Source organism: Phoca vitulina, unplaced genomic scaffold (genome assembly GCF_004348235.1).
Source record: "Phoca vitulina isolate PV1807 unplaced genomic scaffold, GSC_HSeal_1.0 scaffold8, whole genome shotgun sequence".
NCBI lineage: Eukaryota > Metazoa > Chordata > Mammalia > Carnivora > Phocidae > Phoca > Phoca vitulina.
Genome location: NW_022589711.1, coordinates 25,561,957 through 25,581,052, shown reverse-complemented (window position 1 = coordinate 25,581,052; position 19,096 = coordinate 25,561,957). Strand labels below are relative to the sequence as shown.

At 36.7% G+C, this 19,096-nt stretch overlaps 1 protein-coding gene across 1 annotated transcript in view; it reads left to right on the top strand.

Moving 5' to 3' along the window:
• ABI3BP (ABI family member 3 binding protein) overlaps positions 1 to 19,096 on the top strand; it is a 239,679-nt gene that overhangs the window by 199,802 nt on the left and 20,781 nt on the right. Inside the window, exons 57-62 of the mRNA XM_032406430.1 lie at positions 948 to 1,025; positions 2,719 to 2,823; positions 4,139 to 4,267; positions 4,904 to 4,972; positions 12,649 to 12,858; positions 16,655 to 16,763. Coding sequence (XP_032262321.1) covers positions 948 to 1,025; positions 2,719 to 2,823; positions 4,139 to 4,267; positions 4,904 to 4,972; positions 12,649 to 12,858; positions 16,655 to 16,763 — 700 coding nt within the window. The remainder of the gene's footprint in view (positions 1 to 947; positions 1,026 to 2,718; positions 2,824 to 4,138; positions 4,268 to 4,903; positions 4,973 to 12,648; positions 12,859 to 16,654; positions 16,764 to 19,096) is intronic.

The following is a 19,096-nucleotide window of genomic DNA, read 5'->3' as shown; positions in this document are numbered from 1 at the left end:
AACACCCATTGCTCATTGCAATACATCCCTCCTTAATACCCATCACCGGGCTAATCCATCCCCCCAACCCCCTCCCCTCTGAAACCCTCAGTTCGTTTCCAGAGTCCATAGATTCTTGTCTGTTTGTATGGATAATGTCTATTTCTGTTCTTTCTTAACGAAGACTGTCAGCCACATCAGGGAAGATTATTTTATAATGTGAAAGCATAACAATTCAAAAAATAAGACAAAACCTAAATTGGTTCCCCCATCCTTAGGATAGATATTCAAACTCCAAGCATGGGTATTTCGGTGAATGACTAATAACCACCAGATTATATTTGAGAGACTTAGGAGATAAAATATCATACAAAACAATTTTCAAATCAATTTCTTCCAAATAGCAATTTGGAGCTCTGTGCCTGCCCAGGACTAATTTACAAGTCTCAAAGGTACGGATCCAGTTTGTGGCTGAATCAACATAATAGCCAAGGCTTCTCCAGGAATATTTTTAAAGTCAACTTACCAAGGATAAATCCTAACACATTGGAATTTTAAGAGGTTTTAGGGGGGTATTGAAGGGGTTGGAGGAAAACTTTTTTTAAAACCACAGAATGTACTCATGAATATTGGCAAAAAATGGCCAGTCACTGAAGATGAAGTCTGCCTGGTGAGACCGTACCACCGGGAAGGCAGTACAGTGCGGGCATCATGGAAAACTCAGACAAAACCATGATCCATAATCAAACACTAACTCTTCAGAAAAACTATTACAGCTAATGAATATAGGGCTTTGAATATTTTCTATATGCAGACAGGAGAAGCCAATTAAAATGCCTGGGCACAAAAACACCAGTGCCACTGTTCCGCATTGAATGCACATTATCACTGATTACCAAGTTTCTGTGAAAAAACATCTAACACGTTTTTGCTGTCTACTTACTCCCTTTCATTATGTCTGTGCACAGGGGTCAAGCAAGCACCAAAGCCATCAGGTGCTGGTAAAAATGTGTCAGTGGACTCTACCCACTCTACCAAAAAACCAGGTAAGGAATAAGATACTAACGCCCTTACTTTGCTCTTCTCTGCTACTGCAGTGTCAAATGCTGTAGCAAAAACAGCATCCTCACAGCTCTCAGAGGACCATGCCAACAGTACATGGGTGCTGCTAAAGAAACATTCTAAAATATGATCTTTGGGGCGCCTGGGTGGCTCAGTTGGTTAAGCATCCGACTCTTGATTTCAGCTCAGGTCATGATCTCAGGGTGGTGAGATGGAGCCCAGCGTCGAGCGTCAGGTGTGGAGTCTGCTTAAGATTTTCTCTCCCTCTGCCCCTCCCCCACCCTGTGCATGCTCACTCTCGAGCTCCCCCCCAAAATAATTTAAAAATAAAATATTATCTTTGGGGAAATAAATAGTGCTCTGTGCACACATTAAATATTAACAAGAACCTCTAATGGGGTACTAATTCAAGAATCACTTTGTATAATGTTCTGAGAGGTCACAGTGGACAAATGCTGAAGAGTCACTGTGGGTTCTAGTTTTCATCATGTTCAAGTTTTGTTCTTGTGTGATTTACTATAATATCCTTTAGCCCAATAGGATTTATGTTCCTAATTTAAGACTGTGCTCTATATACTAGGCCAAAATTATGAAGCTGGTGACTTGGAAAGGTTTGCGTTGAGTAAGAATTCTATGCCATTTCAAAGGTTGCTATGAAACCTACTCTAGTGTATTAATGCCTGGGCTACAGAGCCATATTCTGTTATCACACTCACTCCCCTGCATGCGCACAAGTGCACACTCGCTAGTCTCCCAAGAAGTACTTAAAGTCACAGGGCATTTTCCTAGGTTGCCACTTCTACTTGAACATTTTTTTAACCAACATATATTATGCAAAGAAAGAGGTGAATTTTTAACCTAGAACACAAGACTTAAAATTTGGGTTCAGGTGGATTGTTCTAGGCACCTCTAGCCTTGCCAGCATTTGTGCAAAGTATGAAAAGATAATCTGTGCATAGTATTAAAAGGTATCTCTTCCCTCTGCCCTTTAGGCAGACTCTTTAGTAAAATGTGCCCTTCCTCTGGGTGGGCAGGCTTGCACCAGGGCTCACACTGGGTGAGCAGTGTGCGTGTTAAACTTCAGCTCCCACTCACATATCCCTTGCCAGGGCCCTTGTGCAGTGCACAACTGTTCATACTGACCCTGCTCTCCACAGGCACAGGCTGATTGCTTCTGCCATCAAGGCTGCTTTGTTGTAATCTTTTGAGAAGTTCTGAAAGCGTTTATTCAGTTATTATTATATAATAGATTTGGGTGGTGGGGTGGAACATCCACTAAAGGAGAAATTATATCCTTTAACAATTTAAAGCTAAAATGACCTAAGAAATTGTAGTCTGAAAATCAAAGGCAATGGGAGACAGTGAAACTCAGAAAAACTGTTGTGCCTATATGAGAAACTAAAGATGTTAAATTCTCTATATCTGTACAGTTTTAAAAGGCAGATAGACCTATAATTAGAGGATATTTTTCCCATATGTTAATGGACTTCATTATTCCTGGGTATACTACCAACATTAATTTAGAGGAATATCAGAATATATTACTCATAGACACTTTCCTATGGGATCTGTCCTCTGTCATCCACTTGGTACTTATCAAATGTTACATTTTTTAAAACCTGACATGTTTACGGAGTGAATCCTTATGGCAACTTTATCTGTAATATAATCTCGTAGCCACAATCCCAGGCACTCGCCGCCCACCCTTGCCACCCAGACCTGTGCCCCCACGAAGAAAACCTTTACCACCAAATAATGTCACCGGCAAGCCAGGAAGCGCAGGTATGTCTCTCCTGTACCTTCTTGCTCTGTGATGCTCATTTGCCCAGACAGCCGCAAGCCCTTCTTGGCATGCTAGCTCAGGCGATAGACAAGTCCTTGGTGCATGGGACATGTGCCTGTGTTGGCCCCCAAAACTGGACCCTGTGAGTCCCACTGGACACTGGGCTTCTATCCTGATTCTGGGTGCGTGTGGTCCCGGAAACCACCCCTGTGTATCTAGGCCAGTTTGCTTTTTAAACGTTGTGAGACAGAAGCTCACTCAGGCCTTTCAACAAGTGCATTATTTTGGATGAGGTACTGTACGTTGCCAACCTATAGGGGGTAATGGAAAATGTGATATCCCGTCGTCTCTTTACCATTATCTCCTGAAATGAAATCCTGTACATCTCACTGAAAGCTCCCCTGTTCACCAGCCTTCATGCTGGCCCCAGTATTACTGTACTAGCGGAGAGACTGAGGGCTAAAACATGAGCAGCTCTAGCCTGTGCAACAGGGCAAGAATATATATTGTAGAAGTCAACAGAACAGATGTTATATTAAGCATCTTTTTCCTTCTTCTTCAGCCATGATCCATGCCTGCTAGTTACTCTCCACGTCAAGCCATTCCATCTCCTTGATATCTTTCCTGTAAAACACCTTCCATCTAATCCCACTGCTCCCTATGTAGTTCACCTGCTCTTCCTTTGCCTACAATAGCTGCTTTTGTCTCTTGACTTCCTTCTTGGCCACCAGACTTGCAACCTGACCATTCATCCCCTTCTCATCTCATCTTATTACTTTCCCAGTGAAAATCTTTCAGTGGGTCCTTGTCACCTAAAAACAATGTCCAAATCTATGGTATGGAAGGCCCTTCATGATCTGGCCTTTCCTGTCCTTCCACAGTCAGCTCTCACGGTACCCCAAAGTACTCTTGGCTCTCACACAACAAGTAGTCTCATGCTTCCCTGGCTTGTCTCTTCCTGCAACCTCTGCCCCAATATAGCTCTCATACCTACCTGCTGATTATTTCACTTCTTTATCGGCACAACCTCTGTGAAGACATTCCTACCCTCCCCTCACCCACCCTTCATCTTTCCCCATAGACATTACTACTCTGTCTGCTTACTTTCTCTGTGAGCTTATCCAGTTCTTTCACAATATCTACAGTGCTTCAACATATTTGGCTCACACATCCATTTTGATCAAAGACACAGGTTTTGTTTTCTCTCCAGGCCTGTCATATAGTATAAGTGCTGAATAAATATTTATGGAATAAATAAATGGGGAACTTGCCAGTGCCCCTATAAAGCCTGACTGCTTTGGCTCTCCATTACAGGAATCATTTCATCAGTCCGAGTAACTTCTCCACCCCTGAGGGCCACACTTAGGCCTACTGAAGCCCCTTCAGAGAGAACAGAGACAGATGAAAAGCAACCAACAGCTCCTGCCTCAGGAGAAGATCTTGGTTAGTATGTCAGTCACTTCACACTGGATGCTTAGCTATGAAGTGCTAAAAGATTTCAAGTTAAGGGGAAAAGAGTCTCAGTTCTGGATTATCTGTTTTATTCAATTTTATGAGTAATATCAGTCCTTTGAAACTTTGAAATTATACTCATGTTTAAAGCTTTGAGATAGAATATGGTCCTTCCCTTCAGAGACAGAGAAGAAGGTACCCAAGTTTTTTAGAGAAGTCTTCCTGAAAAGATCTAGGTTACCCAATGTTTCTCACTAAATCAGATGTCATTATTAATCATACATATCTTGGGGTGCCTGGCTGGCTCGGTCAGTAGAGCATGCCACTCTTGATCTCAAGGTCATGAGTTCAAGCCCCATGTTGGGTGTGGAACCTAATTAAAAAATAAATCATATATTAATTTATTAATGAGTATTGCCTACTTTAATCTTTAAGTCATTATTTGGTATACTCAGAACACCTGCAGCAGGACACAATTAAAGGCCTTTTATTGTGGACACATATTATAATTATACACAAGCAGTTGACCAGGAGGCATATTAAATATTTATAGTTTTTAATACTTTTCATTTTCTTGAGAAGCTTTTTTATGTTTTGCTAAAATCATTTATTATCTTCTATTCTCAGGTAATATAACTGACTTTAGCTCAAGTCCAACGAGAGAAACTGATCCTCTTGGGAAGCCCAGATTCAAAGGTAGGTATGATTGGCTCCAAATCTGAATTTTAACAAGGCTGTCTTAGACTGAACTATCCATTAGCTTTTGCTGGTAATAACTGCAAAATCGTAGTAGCGTAGTCTAATAAGGATTTATTTCTCATGTGTTTCCAAGTCACCTGAGGGTCAGTAGGTTGTGCTTTACTAGGTGGTTCTGCTTCCAACAGCAGGTACAGCTGGGCCTCCTGTGGCTTGGGCTCAGCTACGCTCCACATTTTTTCATTCTGGTGCTAAGGATGAAGGACCAACAGTGACTCAGGAGGAGCCATTTTAATTACAATACAAAGTCAAGAGTGGGAAGTTCAGAAACACAACAGCATTTCAAGCTCCTCCTTGTTTTGTATCTGCCAATATCCATTGGCCAAAGAAAGTCCCATAGCCCACCTCAAATCAAAGATTGGGGAAGTATACTCCTTCCATGGATATAGAGAATATTTTTGAACAGTATCAAGTCTACCACAGTAAGAGAGCTATGATATAGAGCCCAGTATTTCCTTTTTGTAATATTTTTTTTCTGAAGTGTAGAATTTGATAAATCTTAACATATGTATACACCCATGAGCCCATCATCACAATCAAGATAATAAATACATGCACCACCTCCAAAAGTGTCATCACGTACTTTTATAATTCCTCCATCTCACTCCTCCCACCAAATCTTTAGTTCCTAGATAATCACAGATCTGCTTTACTATAAATATGTATACATTTTGTGGATTTTTATGTACATGAAAAAATACAGTATCAACTTTTTTTGGTCTGGTTTCTTTCATTCAGCATAATTATTTTAAGATTCATCCATGTTGCAACATGTATCAATAGTTCACTTCTTTTATTGCTGACTGGTATCCTATTATACGAATATATAATTATTTATTAAACCTGTTTATGACATTTGGGTTTTTTCTAATTTTTTTACATTACCAATAAAGCTGTTATGACCATTCATGTACAAGTGTTTGTATAGTCATATGCCTTCATTCCTTTTGGATGAATGCCTACAAGAGCAGTGACTAGATCATTTGAGTGTATATTTAACATTTTAAGAAACTACAAACTGATTTTCACAGTAGTTGTGCTGTTAACCTTTCTGTCAGCAGTGAATGAGAGTTCCAATTCCTCCACATCTTTGCCAACACTTGATCCCAGGATCCTGAGATCATGACCTGAGTGCAAATCAAGAGTAGGACACTTAACTGACTGAGCCACCAGGCTACCTGAGATTCTTTGTATTTTTTGGTAGAAGACCTTTTTCAGATACATGCTTTACAAATATTTGCTCCCAGTGTGTGGATTCTGTTTTTTAATTTTAATAAATCTCAGTTTATTAATTTGGTTTTTTTATATACTATATTTTTGGTGTTGTATTTAAGAAATCATCGACCAATCAGAGGTCATAGAGACCTCTTCCATTTCCTTCTAGAAGTTTATCTGATGTTTCCTTCTAGACGTTTTCTACTTTTACATTTAGGTCTATGATCCATATTGTGTCAAATTTTGTATATGATACAAGGTGTGAAACAAATCAGTTTCCTTGCTTGTGTGTATAAAATTGTTCCAGCATCATTTGTTGAAAAAAACTATTCTTTCCATGGAATTTCATTTGTACCTTTGTCAAAAATGAATTGTCCATATATTTGGGGAACTGTTTTAGCCCTCTAGTCTGTTCTATTGATCTATTTATCTGCCTTTACATCAATACCACCATGTTTGTGTTATTGTGGTATTGGTATTGTATTGATGATTCTGGGTCCTCTGTATCTACATCTGAATTTTAGAATCAGCTTATCAATGTCTAAAAAATAGCCTGGTTATATTTTTATTAGAATTGCATTGAATATATAGGTCAATTGGGAAAAATTGACAGCTACACAACAGTTAAGTCTTCCTACCTATGAACAGTGGCGTATTTTACCATTTATTTGGCTCTTCAATTTTTCTCACCAATGTTTTTAGTTTTCAGTGTACAGAAAACCATAAAAATAGTATTTTTATTTCAATTTCTAATTATTCATTGCTAATATATAGAAAAATTAATTCTTAGATCCTGAAACCGTGTAAAACTCAGTACCTTTTATGTAGATCCATTGGATTTTCTACATACAGAATCATGTCATCTGAGAGTAAAGTTTTACTTCTTCCTTTCTAACTTGGGTGGCTTTTTTCTTGCCTTATTGTACTAGCAAGACCGTCCAGTAAAATACTGAATAGTTACAGTGAGGATGGATATCCTTTTCTTATTCCTGACTTTATGGAAGAAGCATTCATCCTCTCACCTGAATGTAATTAAGTATGATGTTACCTCATAGGTTTTTCATAGATGCCCTTTATTGGGTTGAGAAAATTCCCTTCTATGTCTGCTTTGGTGGTAACTGTTATCAGAAATGAGTGCTAGATTATGTTTAATGATTTTTCTGCCTTTATGAAGATGATAATGTTTTTACTAGTTTCTTAATGTAATGAAGTAATTGTTTTTGAATTTTCAACTTTTCATTCCAGGGACAAACTCCACTAGGTCACGATGTATTCTCATTTTAATATGTTGTTGGGTTTAATTTGGTAAAATTCTGTTTTAGAACTGTATTCAGTGAAGGATATTGGTCTGTAGTTTTCTTTTTCTGTAACGTCTAAGTCAAGTTTTAGTCTCAGAATAATGCTGAACTCTCCTCCTCAGTTTCAGAGTTTAGAATTGGTATTGCTTCTTCCTTAAATGTTTAGTAGGGAAGAAGAGTATTTTTCTTCCCTAGTGAGTTTTGGTAATGTTTGTCTTCAATTTATTAGTCCATTTCATCCAAGTTGTCAAATTTATTGACATAAAGTTGTCCTTAATATTCTCTTATTATTTTAATATCTGTAGAATCTGTAGTGATGTCACCTCTCTCATTCCTGTTATTGATAATGTGTAAGTTTTCTCTTTTGCCTAATCAGTCTGGCTGTAGGTTTATTAATTTTTTTGACTTCTGAAAAAGTCAACTTTTTGTTTCATTGATTTTGTCTACTTACTCTGATCTTTATCATTTTTTCTTCTGCTTAATGTGGTTTAATTTACTCTTCTAATTCCTGAAAGTAAAATATGTCTTCACTGATTTGATTCCTCTCTTCTTGAATATGGCATTTACTGCTACAGATTTTCCCCTAGATATTATTTAGGCAGCATCCAAAACTTTTTGTTATGCTGTATATTCATTTTTACTCTATTCAGAATACTTTTTAATTTCCCTTTTGATTTGTTCAACTCATTGATTATTTAGAAGTATGTAATTTCTAAATATTTTGAGATTTTTCTAGAGATTATTCTGTTACTGATTTCCAATGTAACTCCATTGTTATCACATGCTCTGTCAGATACTTAAATCCTTTTAAATTTATTGAGACTTTTTTTTTTTTTTAAAGATTTTACCTATTTATTTGACAGAGAGAGACAGCGCGAGAGAGGGAACACAAGCAGGGGGAGTGGGAGAGGGAGAAACAGGCTTTCCCGCTGAGCAGGGAGCCCAATGCAGGGCTCGATCCCAGGACCCTGGGATCATGACCTGAGCCGAAGGCAGATGCTTAATGACTGAGCCACCCAGGCACCCCTTATTGAGACTTTTTTATGGCCCAGAATATGGTCTATCTTGGTGTATGTTCTGTGTGTACTTGAAAAGAATGTGTATTCTGCTATTCTTAAGAGGAATGTTGTATTTGTTTGCTAGGGTTTCCATAACAAAATGCCACAAATGTGGTGGTTTACACAACAAAAATTTATTTTCTCACAGTTCTGGAAGCCAGAAGTCTGAAATCAAGGTATCGTCAGATTTGAGTTCTTTTGAGGCCTCTTTCCTTGACTGCAGAGGGCCACCTTCTCACTATGTCCTCATATGGCCTTTCCTCTGGGTGCACACATCCTTGGTGTCTTCTCTTATAAAGGACACCAGTCACCATGGATTAGAATCTCACCCATATGACCTCATTTAATTTCATTTACATTTCTAAAGACTCTAACTCCAAATAGAGTCACATCGGGAGTTAGGGCTTCAACACAGGAATTTTTGGGAAACAATTTACATAGCAAGTATTATATAGGTGTCAGATCCAATTGTTTGGTTGTATTGTGCAATTCTTTTATATCCTTAGTGATTTTCTGTCTATTTGTTCTATCAATTAAAGACAGAAGAAATTGAAATCTCTGACTATAATTGTGGATTTATTTCTACTTACATTTCTATCAGTTTTTGCTACATTTATATTAAAGGTCCATATTTAGATATAGACTTAAACTGCTTAGGATTCTAATAAACTGGTAAACTGATCCTTTTTCATTATAAAATTATCTTTTCTGTTTATGGTAATACTATTTACTCTGAAATCTAATTTGTTAATATTAAATATACACTCAAGCTTTCTTTTGGTAAATGTTACCATGTATCTCTTCTTTTCATCCTTTTAGTCTGAATCTGTTAGTCTCTGTATATTTAAAGTGTGCTTCTCATTGGCATCATATAGTTGGTTCTTGCTTTGTTATCCTATCTAATAATCTCTTCATTTTATTTTGGGTGTTTAGAACCTTATATTTAACATGACCAGATATAGTTAGGTTTAAATCTATCTCATCTTGCTATTTGTTTTCTATTTGTCCCGTCTATCCTTTGTTCCCTTTTTCCTCTTTTCTAACCTTCTTTTGGATTTTTTTTTAGTTGAAGTATAGTTGACACACAATGTAACATTAGTTTCAGGTGTGCCAACATAGTGATTCAACTTTTCTATACATTATGCTATGTTCACTACAAATGTAGTTACCATCTGTCACCATACAATATTATTACAATACCATTGACTATATTCCCAATGATGGACCTTTTATCCTCATGTTGTATTCATACCATAACTGGAGGCCTCTATCTCCCACTCCCCTTCATCCATTTTGCCTATCCTCTCACCTCCTCTCCTCTGGCAACCATCAGTTTGCTTTCTGTATTTATGGATTTGTTTCTGCTTTTTGTTTGTTCATTTGTGAGGGTTTTTTTCTTTTTTTTTTTAGATTCTACATAGAAGTGAAATCATACAGTACTTGTCTTTCTCAGTCTGACTTATTTCACTTAGCATAATACCCTCTAGGTCTATCTATGTTGTTGCAAATGGCAAGATCTCATTCTTTTTTATGGCTGAGGAATATTCCATTATATATATGTACCATTTTTCTTTATCCATTCATTTGTCAATGGACACTGGGGTTGTCCCCATATCTTAGCTATTGTAAATAATGCAATAAATATGGGGTTGCATGTATCTTTTCAAATTAGTGCTTTCATCTTCGTTGGGTAAATACCTAGTAGTGGAATTACTGGATCATACATACTTCTGTTTCCTGTTTTTAATTTTTTGAGGAAACTTCATACTGTTTTCCACAGTGGCTGCACAAATTTACATTCCCACCAGTAGGGCAAAAGGGTTTTCTCTATATTCTCTCCAACACTTATTATTTCTTGTTTGTTTTTTTTTTTAACTCTAGCTATTCTGACAGGTGTAAGGTGATATCTCATTGTAGTTTAGATTTGCATTTCCCTGATGATTAGTGTTGTTGAGCATCTTTTCATGTGTCTGTTGGCCATTTGAATATCTTCCTTTAGAAAAATGTCTATTCAGGTCTTGCGTCCATTTTTTAATTGGAGTATTTGTGGGGTTTGGTGTCATGATGTATAAATTCTTTATATATTTTGGATATTAAACCCTTATCAGATATATCATTTGCAAGTATCTCCTCCCATTCAGTAGGTTGCCTTTTTATTTTGTTGATAATTTCTTTTGCTGTGCAAAAGTTTTTTACTTTGATGTAGTCCTGATTGTTTTTGTTTAAGTTGCCTGAGGAAACATGTCTAGAAAAATGTTGCTAAGGCTGATGTCAAAGAAATTACTGCCTATGTGTTCTTCTAGTTTTATGGTTTCAGATCTTACATTTAGATCTTTAATCCACTTTGAGTTTTTTTGTGTGTGTATGGTGTAAGCAAGTGGTCCAGTTTCATTCTTTTGCATGTAGCTGTCTAGTTTGCCCAACACTATTTATTGAAGAGACTGTCTTCCCTATTGTATATTCTTGCTTCTACAACTTCACAAATAGTGCAAGAACCTTATATTAGTATAGCAACTTTTCTCTCCTCCTGGCCTATCATTGTTATACATTTTACTTTTACATGTTAATGCATCACACTAAACTGTAATTTTTTATGTTTAAATAGTAAATTATCTTTTAGAAAGAAATAAAAATATTGTGCATATTTATGTATATATTTACCATTTCCAGTGCTCTTTGTCCTTTGTGTGGATTCATATTTCCATCTGGCATCATTTTCCTTCTTCCTGAATGTCCTTTAATCTTTCTTGTAGTGTGGGTCTGCTGGTTATGAATTCTGTCTGTCTTTGTATGTCTAAAAGGTATTTCACTTTTATTAAAAAAGGATATTTTCACTAGTTATAAAATTCTAGATGATAAGGTTTTTTTTCCCAGTATTTAAAGATGTTGCTCCAATGCCTTCTCACTCTCATTCTTTCCAATGAGAGATCTGCTATAATCCTTATCTCTATTGTTCTATATATGATGTGTTTTTTCTGCCTCCTTTAAAAGCTTTTCTCTTTATCATTGGTTTTGCAAAACGATTATATTGGTATAGTTTCTTCATGTTTGCTGTGCTTAGGTTTCTTTGAAATTTTTTGGATCTGTGAGTTTAGAGGTTTTATCCAATTTGGAAATTTTTGACCATTATTTCTTCAAATATTTTTTCTGCCTGTTTTCTACTCAGATACTAAAATTACATGTATATTATACTGCCTGAAATTGTCCCACAACTCGCTGATGCTCTGTTCATTATTTTTAATTCTTTTTTTCTCTCCACTTTTATTTTGGGTAGTTTTTATTCCTATGTCTTCAAGTTCACTAATCTTTTTCTGCAATATCATCTCTGTACTACTAACATCCTGTATGTTTTTCATCTTACACATTTTAATTTTCACCTCTAGAAATTTGATTTCGGTCTTTTTTATATCTCTCATGTCTTAATTTTTTTATTACATGGATTATAGTGATAATAATTGTTTTATTGTCCTTGTCTGATGACTAACATCCATGCAAGTTCTAAATTGATTTCAAAGGATTTATTTTCTCCTCATTATGGGTAATATTTTCCTGTAATTTCACCTTGTTGCTGGATATGTTTTTTTAATCTAAAATATTCTTGAATTTTGTCCTGGATGTAGTTAATTTACTTGAAACCACTTGACCCTTTTGAGTCTGGCTTTTAAAATTTATTAGGTGAGACCAGAACTGTGTTTAGTATAGGGCTAATTATTCCCCACTTCTAATGCAACACCCTCTTGAGTACTCTTTCCACTGCCCCATAAATTATGCAGTTTAAAACATGCTTAGGGAACCAAATTACTTTTGGATATTAGCATAAGTTAAACCTATTTAGAAAAGTAAACCAGCTACAACATCCATATCAGGTATCTCAGAGACAGGAATTCTAGATTTTCACAAGTTTGAACAACCCACATCACTGCTTTCATCTATCTGTTTATAATGTGAGACCAAATGTCTTCATACAGATAAATATATTTGAGTTTACCTCCACCTTCTGTACAAACTCAAACAAGGCTAAATGTCAGAGTCCTTTCTCTCTTAGGTCCTCATGTGCGATATATCCAAAAACCTGACAACAGACCCTGCTCCATCACGGATTCTGTCAAACGGTTCCCCAAAGAGGATGCCACCGAGGGGAATGCCACCAGCCCACCGCAGAACCCACCTACCAACCTCACTGTGGTCACTGTGGAAGGGTGTCCCTCATTTGTCATCCTGGACTGGGATAAGCCACTAAATGATACCGTCACTGGTAAGATCATGGCATGAGGACTGATACTCTGGTGGGAAGCATTGATATGTGAGTGTGGTACCTGGGTCAAACTATGTCCTATGAGGTATATCTCAGGGATAGCAGAGCTGTATTGCCAAAAGTGTCATATGATGGGAAAAGTTCATCTGTGTCCCAGTGATGGGCTTCCTGTTAATTTAACAGATCACTTTAGGTTGCATCCCTTCCATCTCCTCTCAGAACTCTTTTTCACAGTACAAAGATAGATCTGATCTTTTCATTATCAAGAAAATTACAGATAACATAGGAGAAGTTGGCAGTACTGATGATATTTAAACCAGTTTCATTTCACCAACCCAATTTCTAGATTGACCTAGAAGTTTCCAGTAGGCTGAAAAGTATTCAATTATTTTTGGAGAAATTTTTTTAGAATTCTAATCCTGGTCAATTTTCTGCTCATCTCAGGAAATTTTAATTCTGCTATCACTCACCTAATCCCTCTAAAAATGACTGTGAAAAATAAGAAATGAGTCATTCTTTGAATTTATTATATGGGAATTTATTTATTCATAGTGAACAGGTTATTCAAACGAGGGAGGAGGGAGAAATGACTAAGAGGCTGAATCAGCTAGAGGAATACAGCATATAGGGGGATTACACAAAGCCCCTGCTATCCTTGTCCTGCTATGCCTGGGACAGGTAGACAGGGTCTAGAGGGGCCCACTGAGAGGCTGTCAGGATGGAAAGAGGGAAGTACACAGGGGAAGTGGGGAGTGGGAGACTCAGCATCTGACAAAAAGATTTTCTGTGAATAAAGAGGAAAACAGCAGTTATTTTTCCTCAGACAAAACTGTTTGCTGGGCAATTTCTGCTATAAACAGCTTATTTTTGCTTAGCTGGCCTTTTTTTATTTACCCATATTTTGTGAATTTCATTTATCATGTAGACCTTGCTTTTGTTTTAAGAAAGAACCAGCCATTGCCCATACTCCTTGGGGATTTGCCTAGTCCTGCTTCTTTACTTGGGACTATGCCAGTAGGTGCTACCATCCCAATATCTAAAAAACAATCTCTAAGCATTGATTATCTACATGGATTAAAAAGTCCGAAACTCCCAATTCATGTGCTGTGCTCTGTTTTCATGACCAGACTCTAATTTTCCAATCTTTCTAATAAATAGATTATGTCTTGTTAAGTAAATTTTCTCTTAATAGAGCAATAATACTCTCTGAGGGGGGAAAATACCAAATATTCAGTGTTAGTTCTTTATAGATTCCTTATATCTTTACTGTTAATGAATTTATAAATCTCATATTTTAATTTTTTTCCATATTTTAAGGTAAGAAATATGGACACATACTAAGTGGCGGTCTTTACCTTCTAAAATATACTCAGAATGTGTCTATAGATGTTCATTCCAAACATTAATATTCTATTTTTATGGTGTTGGTGGACTTATGAAAAAGTTATGATTGCTTTAAAGCATTACAAATGAAAGATGTATTTACAAAGCCCGAAAATATACATTCAAAAGCTAGAATTCTGAGAGAAATTCTAAATTTTTTTTATGTTATGCTAATCACCATACATTACATCATTTGTTTTTGATGTAGTGTTCCATGATTCATTGTTTGTGTATAACACCCAGTGCTCCATGCAATACCTGCCCTCTTTAATACCCATCACCAGGCTAACCCATCCCCCTACCCCCCTCCCCCCCAGAACCCTAAGTTTGTTTCTCTAAATTTTATTTATGAAGGTAACTTCTGCATCCATTTTGAAAACTTGAGTCATTTAGGATAAAAATAGTATTAAATGAGCATTTAAAATTGAATCAAAAGAAAATTAGAGAAGATATGCAGTAAGAGTTTCTAGTACTAAGAGCCTGGGGTAATATTAAAAAGAATATTACACAGTCGATGAGAAGTATCCTAAGCCAAAGATGTTTTTTGAAAGTGGTTGCTTTCATGCATAGTCAACTGGAGTGAGATATAATTTTTTCTTTGGGTGACTAAGCAGCACTTGAACCTTTCCAATTGGAATCTTTCAAATTTTTGTGACCCTAGTTTCAAAACACAACTCAGGGATAATAAAAGCAACAGCAATAATAGGTACCACCTGTTGAAAAAAAACATGCAAAATACTATTAAGCACCTTCCATATATTCCTAGTTTAATCCCCACAAGCAACACTATGAAGAGATATTATTGACATTTTACAGATGGGAAAACTGAGACTGAGATCGAGGCAAGTGACTTGGTCTGTCTTTTTTCATTGAGCCATACAGTGTCCTTTTTTTTTTTTAAGAGGGGACTAACTAGCCCCCCCATGCCCTTTAATAGAAAAGACATGAGTGTTTTGGGTCCCTCATATCAGAAGCACATCTAATCCTGTACCCAACAAGCAGTTTCCATTTTTAAAAAATCAATTTTACTTACATTTTGATTATGCCCATCTTTTTCTAGTAAATATTGCTTCACAGCTGAGGAAAAGATATAAAATGGATATATTTGAATTCAGGGTCCTCCCCTTCCTTACCTTTCTACCCTCTGTGAGAACAGAAAGCCAACTGAGAGATAGGTTGGGAATAGAAGAGCCTGAGAAAGGAATACTAAATAAAAGCCATTAGTCCTTTGGTAGCTGTGCTAATGTATCCAGGTACAATGGCCATTGTCTTCTGGTTTAATTTTGAATTTTTGGAAGGATAGTCATACAAAATTATTAAGAAAGAGCTATCCTCTTTTTTGATTTTTAAAATATACTATTAAAAATCCTTCCCAAATTAAAATTGGTGATTATGTCTTCCTGAGTCTTTCATAGTTTCAGTTTTATTTCCAGTCGTCATCTCCCATTTTTGGTCTCAGTGCTAATAGCAGAAATCCCCAGTAACTTGCCACCTCCTTTGCAGCCTTCCCACTTTCCCTGGTGGCTACCACTTGTGTATTTTGAATGGGGTTCGTTGTTGTTTGTCGTTTTTTGAGTTTTTAATCCTCTGCATGATCTTATGACATACATTAAACTGAACCCCAACTGACAGCAGGGAAAACCAACAGACAAATTTATAAATTATGCTCTTAATCTGAAAGACTTTCTCTTGATTAGTACTGTAAGTTCATAGAAACATGCCTTTAAGTGAAATTTATGGAGATCTCTATGCAAACTTTAAGGTCATAATTTTTTAAAAAAGGATAATTATCAAGAAGGCATATGTAAGCAATAGGTATAAAATTTTCGTAACTTACATAAGCAGTAGATACAAAAATCCCATAATTCTATAGTTCAAAATAATGAACTGTCATTCACTATTTGGTTAACTGTTATTTGCAGCATGATTTTAAACCCAAAGTTTTTTTGTAGCAGCACCATGAATGCAGTGGCCTTTTCCCCAGCTATATAATAAAGCTCCATGGAGAAAGAAACATGGCTTCTACTCAAGTACCACTTCTCATACAGTGCTTTCCCCATACTGAGCATTCCAACAAGAGCAGACTGTCTGACTTGCCTAGCAGAATCTTTGGTTACCAGTCCAAAGCTACCACAGGAGCACCATCAGTCTTCACAGTTACCAGGCCTTCCGTATTCCAGTAAAGGGAAAGCAGAAGTGGTCAATGAGCAACTCCCAAAATGCTTTGGGACCTTGGTCATCCACTGACCATCCCCATCTGGGAATTGCTAATGTGTAAGATCAGTACACCTCAAGAACTGCAATCTAAACTGCTCACTTTTATGAGAGTGACTTTATGATGCTGTTAACCTTAAGAACAATTAAATCAGCCGAGAGGTAAAGACAAGTATTTGTTGGCTTTTTCGCTTTTCAGAATATGAAGTTATATCCAGAGAAAATGGGTCATTCAATGGGAAGAACAAATCCGTACAAATTACAAATCAAACCTTCTCCACAGTAGAAAATCTAAAACCAGATACAAGGTAAGCCACCTGTGCGCTTACAGGTGAATTCTCAGAGTGCAAAAGTCTTACCAAGGGCATGAAAGGACATCATCTGTCTTTGTCTTAAGGGACCGTGTAGTCTGCACTTCATTCTTTGGCTTACTGGGCATAGCAATGGATACCTCTAGGTCATATTTTGCAAATATGCAAGTCATTGGTGGGGACACAAGAGTTGAGACGGTGGTCTTGTAAGTTAGCACTCTAGGGGAGAACAATGAACAACAGAAGGTCGTTAATACCAAATGTTGATGTTAAGTACCAAAATTTAGAGAAGGAAAGGTCTGTGGACCAGACACAACGGGAGTGTGTATGATGTAAACTCAATTTGAAAACAGAAGAATTTGGCTGGCATGCTGGCAAGAGGAGGGCAGGGAAATACAAGCTATGTAACAGATAATAGATGACAGTTTGTGATAGTTAAGGCTTCAAATAACTACAGACCATTCCCAGGCATAGCCGTCCTTTGCCTTGGGGGTCTTTTCATCACAAACAAATGAGAATCAATTTTTGAAAATAGAAATATGTACTAATAGCAATGCTCTACAATAAAAAACTTTTCTTGGCATCTCTTATTACACGTTGGTACCAGGTTGTTTATGTTACTGTGTGGTTTTGTCATTTCTTTTTAAATCTAAAATACCCAGTGTTTTATCAGCTCATTGTACTGCAAGAAAAATAAGGGCCTTACACACTTCTAGAAATGTAATAGAGAAGGTTTTTTTTGTTTTGTTTTATGTGGCTAAATCATCAAATTTATTGCTCAAGGAGATTCTCGAATGGATACAGCCAAGCATTTCCTTAGTAAAGCCAGTGTACTAAATTCATTTGGGGACTAAATATTACTTTCTGTGGAAAATCAATTTCTTTTCTCAAACTCCAGAACACTGTTTGATAAGCTGTTTATGCTTTCAGTTAAAATGAAAACATCTTCACATCTTAAGTTATAATACACCAAGCAACAGAGATCAATTTTCAGAGAGACACAATCAGGAGTTTTTCCAGATCGAATATTTCACAACTTGATGAAGTTTCTTGGTATTTAAAAAGATCAGCAGAGGCAAAGACTGGAACTCCAGCATTAGAAATTTTTTTTCATAAGTTTTACTTACATCTTTCATTGTCATCAGTTGATTGAATTGAATCAGATATTGAATATGACATTCAAAAGAGCCTATTTTAGTTCTGATAGCAAAGAACCTCTTTTAATGTTTTCAGGAAAAAAGGAAGCATCTAGTTCATTCTAGAAGGTTTGCTATGTATAAACTCTAGTCCTATACTGCAAATATACTTTCCATAAGCATTTTTTTCTTTAAAGTTCTCTATTTTGAGCTGTAATATGGAAAATTTTACAACTGCTAATTTTTTTAAAGGATTTAAGTTAGCCAAAATAAGCATGTATTTCAGTAAAAGCCCATTTGATGATCTTGGTTCTGTTTCCTTAGTGAGATTAACAGGGAGAGAGAGACTATTTTTAACATAATTATTTTAAGGAAAGAGTAAAAAAGAAAAAGTTATTTAATTTGGACCTTTTAGTAGGTGGATTTGGGCTTACAGAATGTGGATGGTTTATAGTTTCTTGCTTTTTATTCCATTTAATACATTGAAAGGCATATTTAAAAGCATCTAATTTCTAAATGTTCATTGTGTTCCTTTTCTGAATTAGGCGATCCTCAAATCTTCTCAGAGTTCACCTCTTAGTCATGATCAGAAGTAGAAAATAATGATTTCAGTGACGTTTTTAAGCCTGATTTGCTTATAAAAGATCTGTGTTTCCATTCAGCTAACATTTGTTAAGTGCCAACAATGTGGTTGGTGTTGTGACTGCAAACATGAATAAATGTGGTGCCTGCCCTTGAGGATCTTGAGGTAGGGGAATAGGCAGTTAGTAACCAATTATTCTACACAAAGTGGTGAGAGCTCTGGTAAAAATATATACAAGTTGCAAGGGGAGCCCAGATTTGGTGGCACTTTACAAAGTCTGGGGAAGTTGGGAAGACTTCCTGGAGGAGGTGACAACTGGGCTGAGGCTTGAAGAATGCATAGGAAGGAGCTAGCTGGGTAACTGTAGTAGGGGAAAGAAATACCGGAGAGAATAGTCTATGTCCACACAGAGTCCCAAATGGCATGGTTGTGTGCAGTTAAGAGTCAGCTACTTTCACCAGTGAAAGGGGTGAAAAGTGGACAGAGACAGTGAAAGCAAGAGGTGGAGGCGAGGCTGTGGAGGGCCTTCTGTGCTAGATCAGGGAACTTGGTCAATAGACGAGGAGACCCAGAAAGATGGTAACTGGGAATGAGTTGCTCCAAGTTTCATT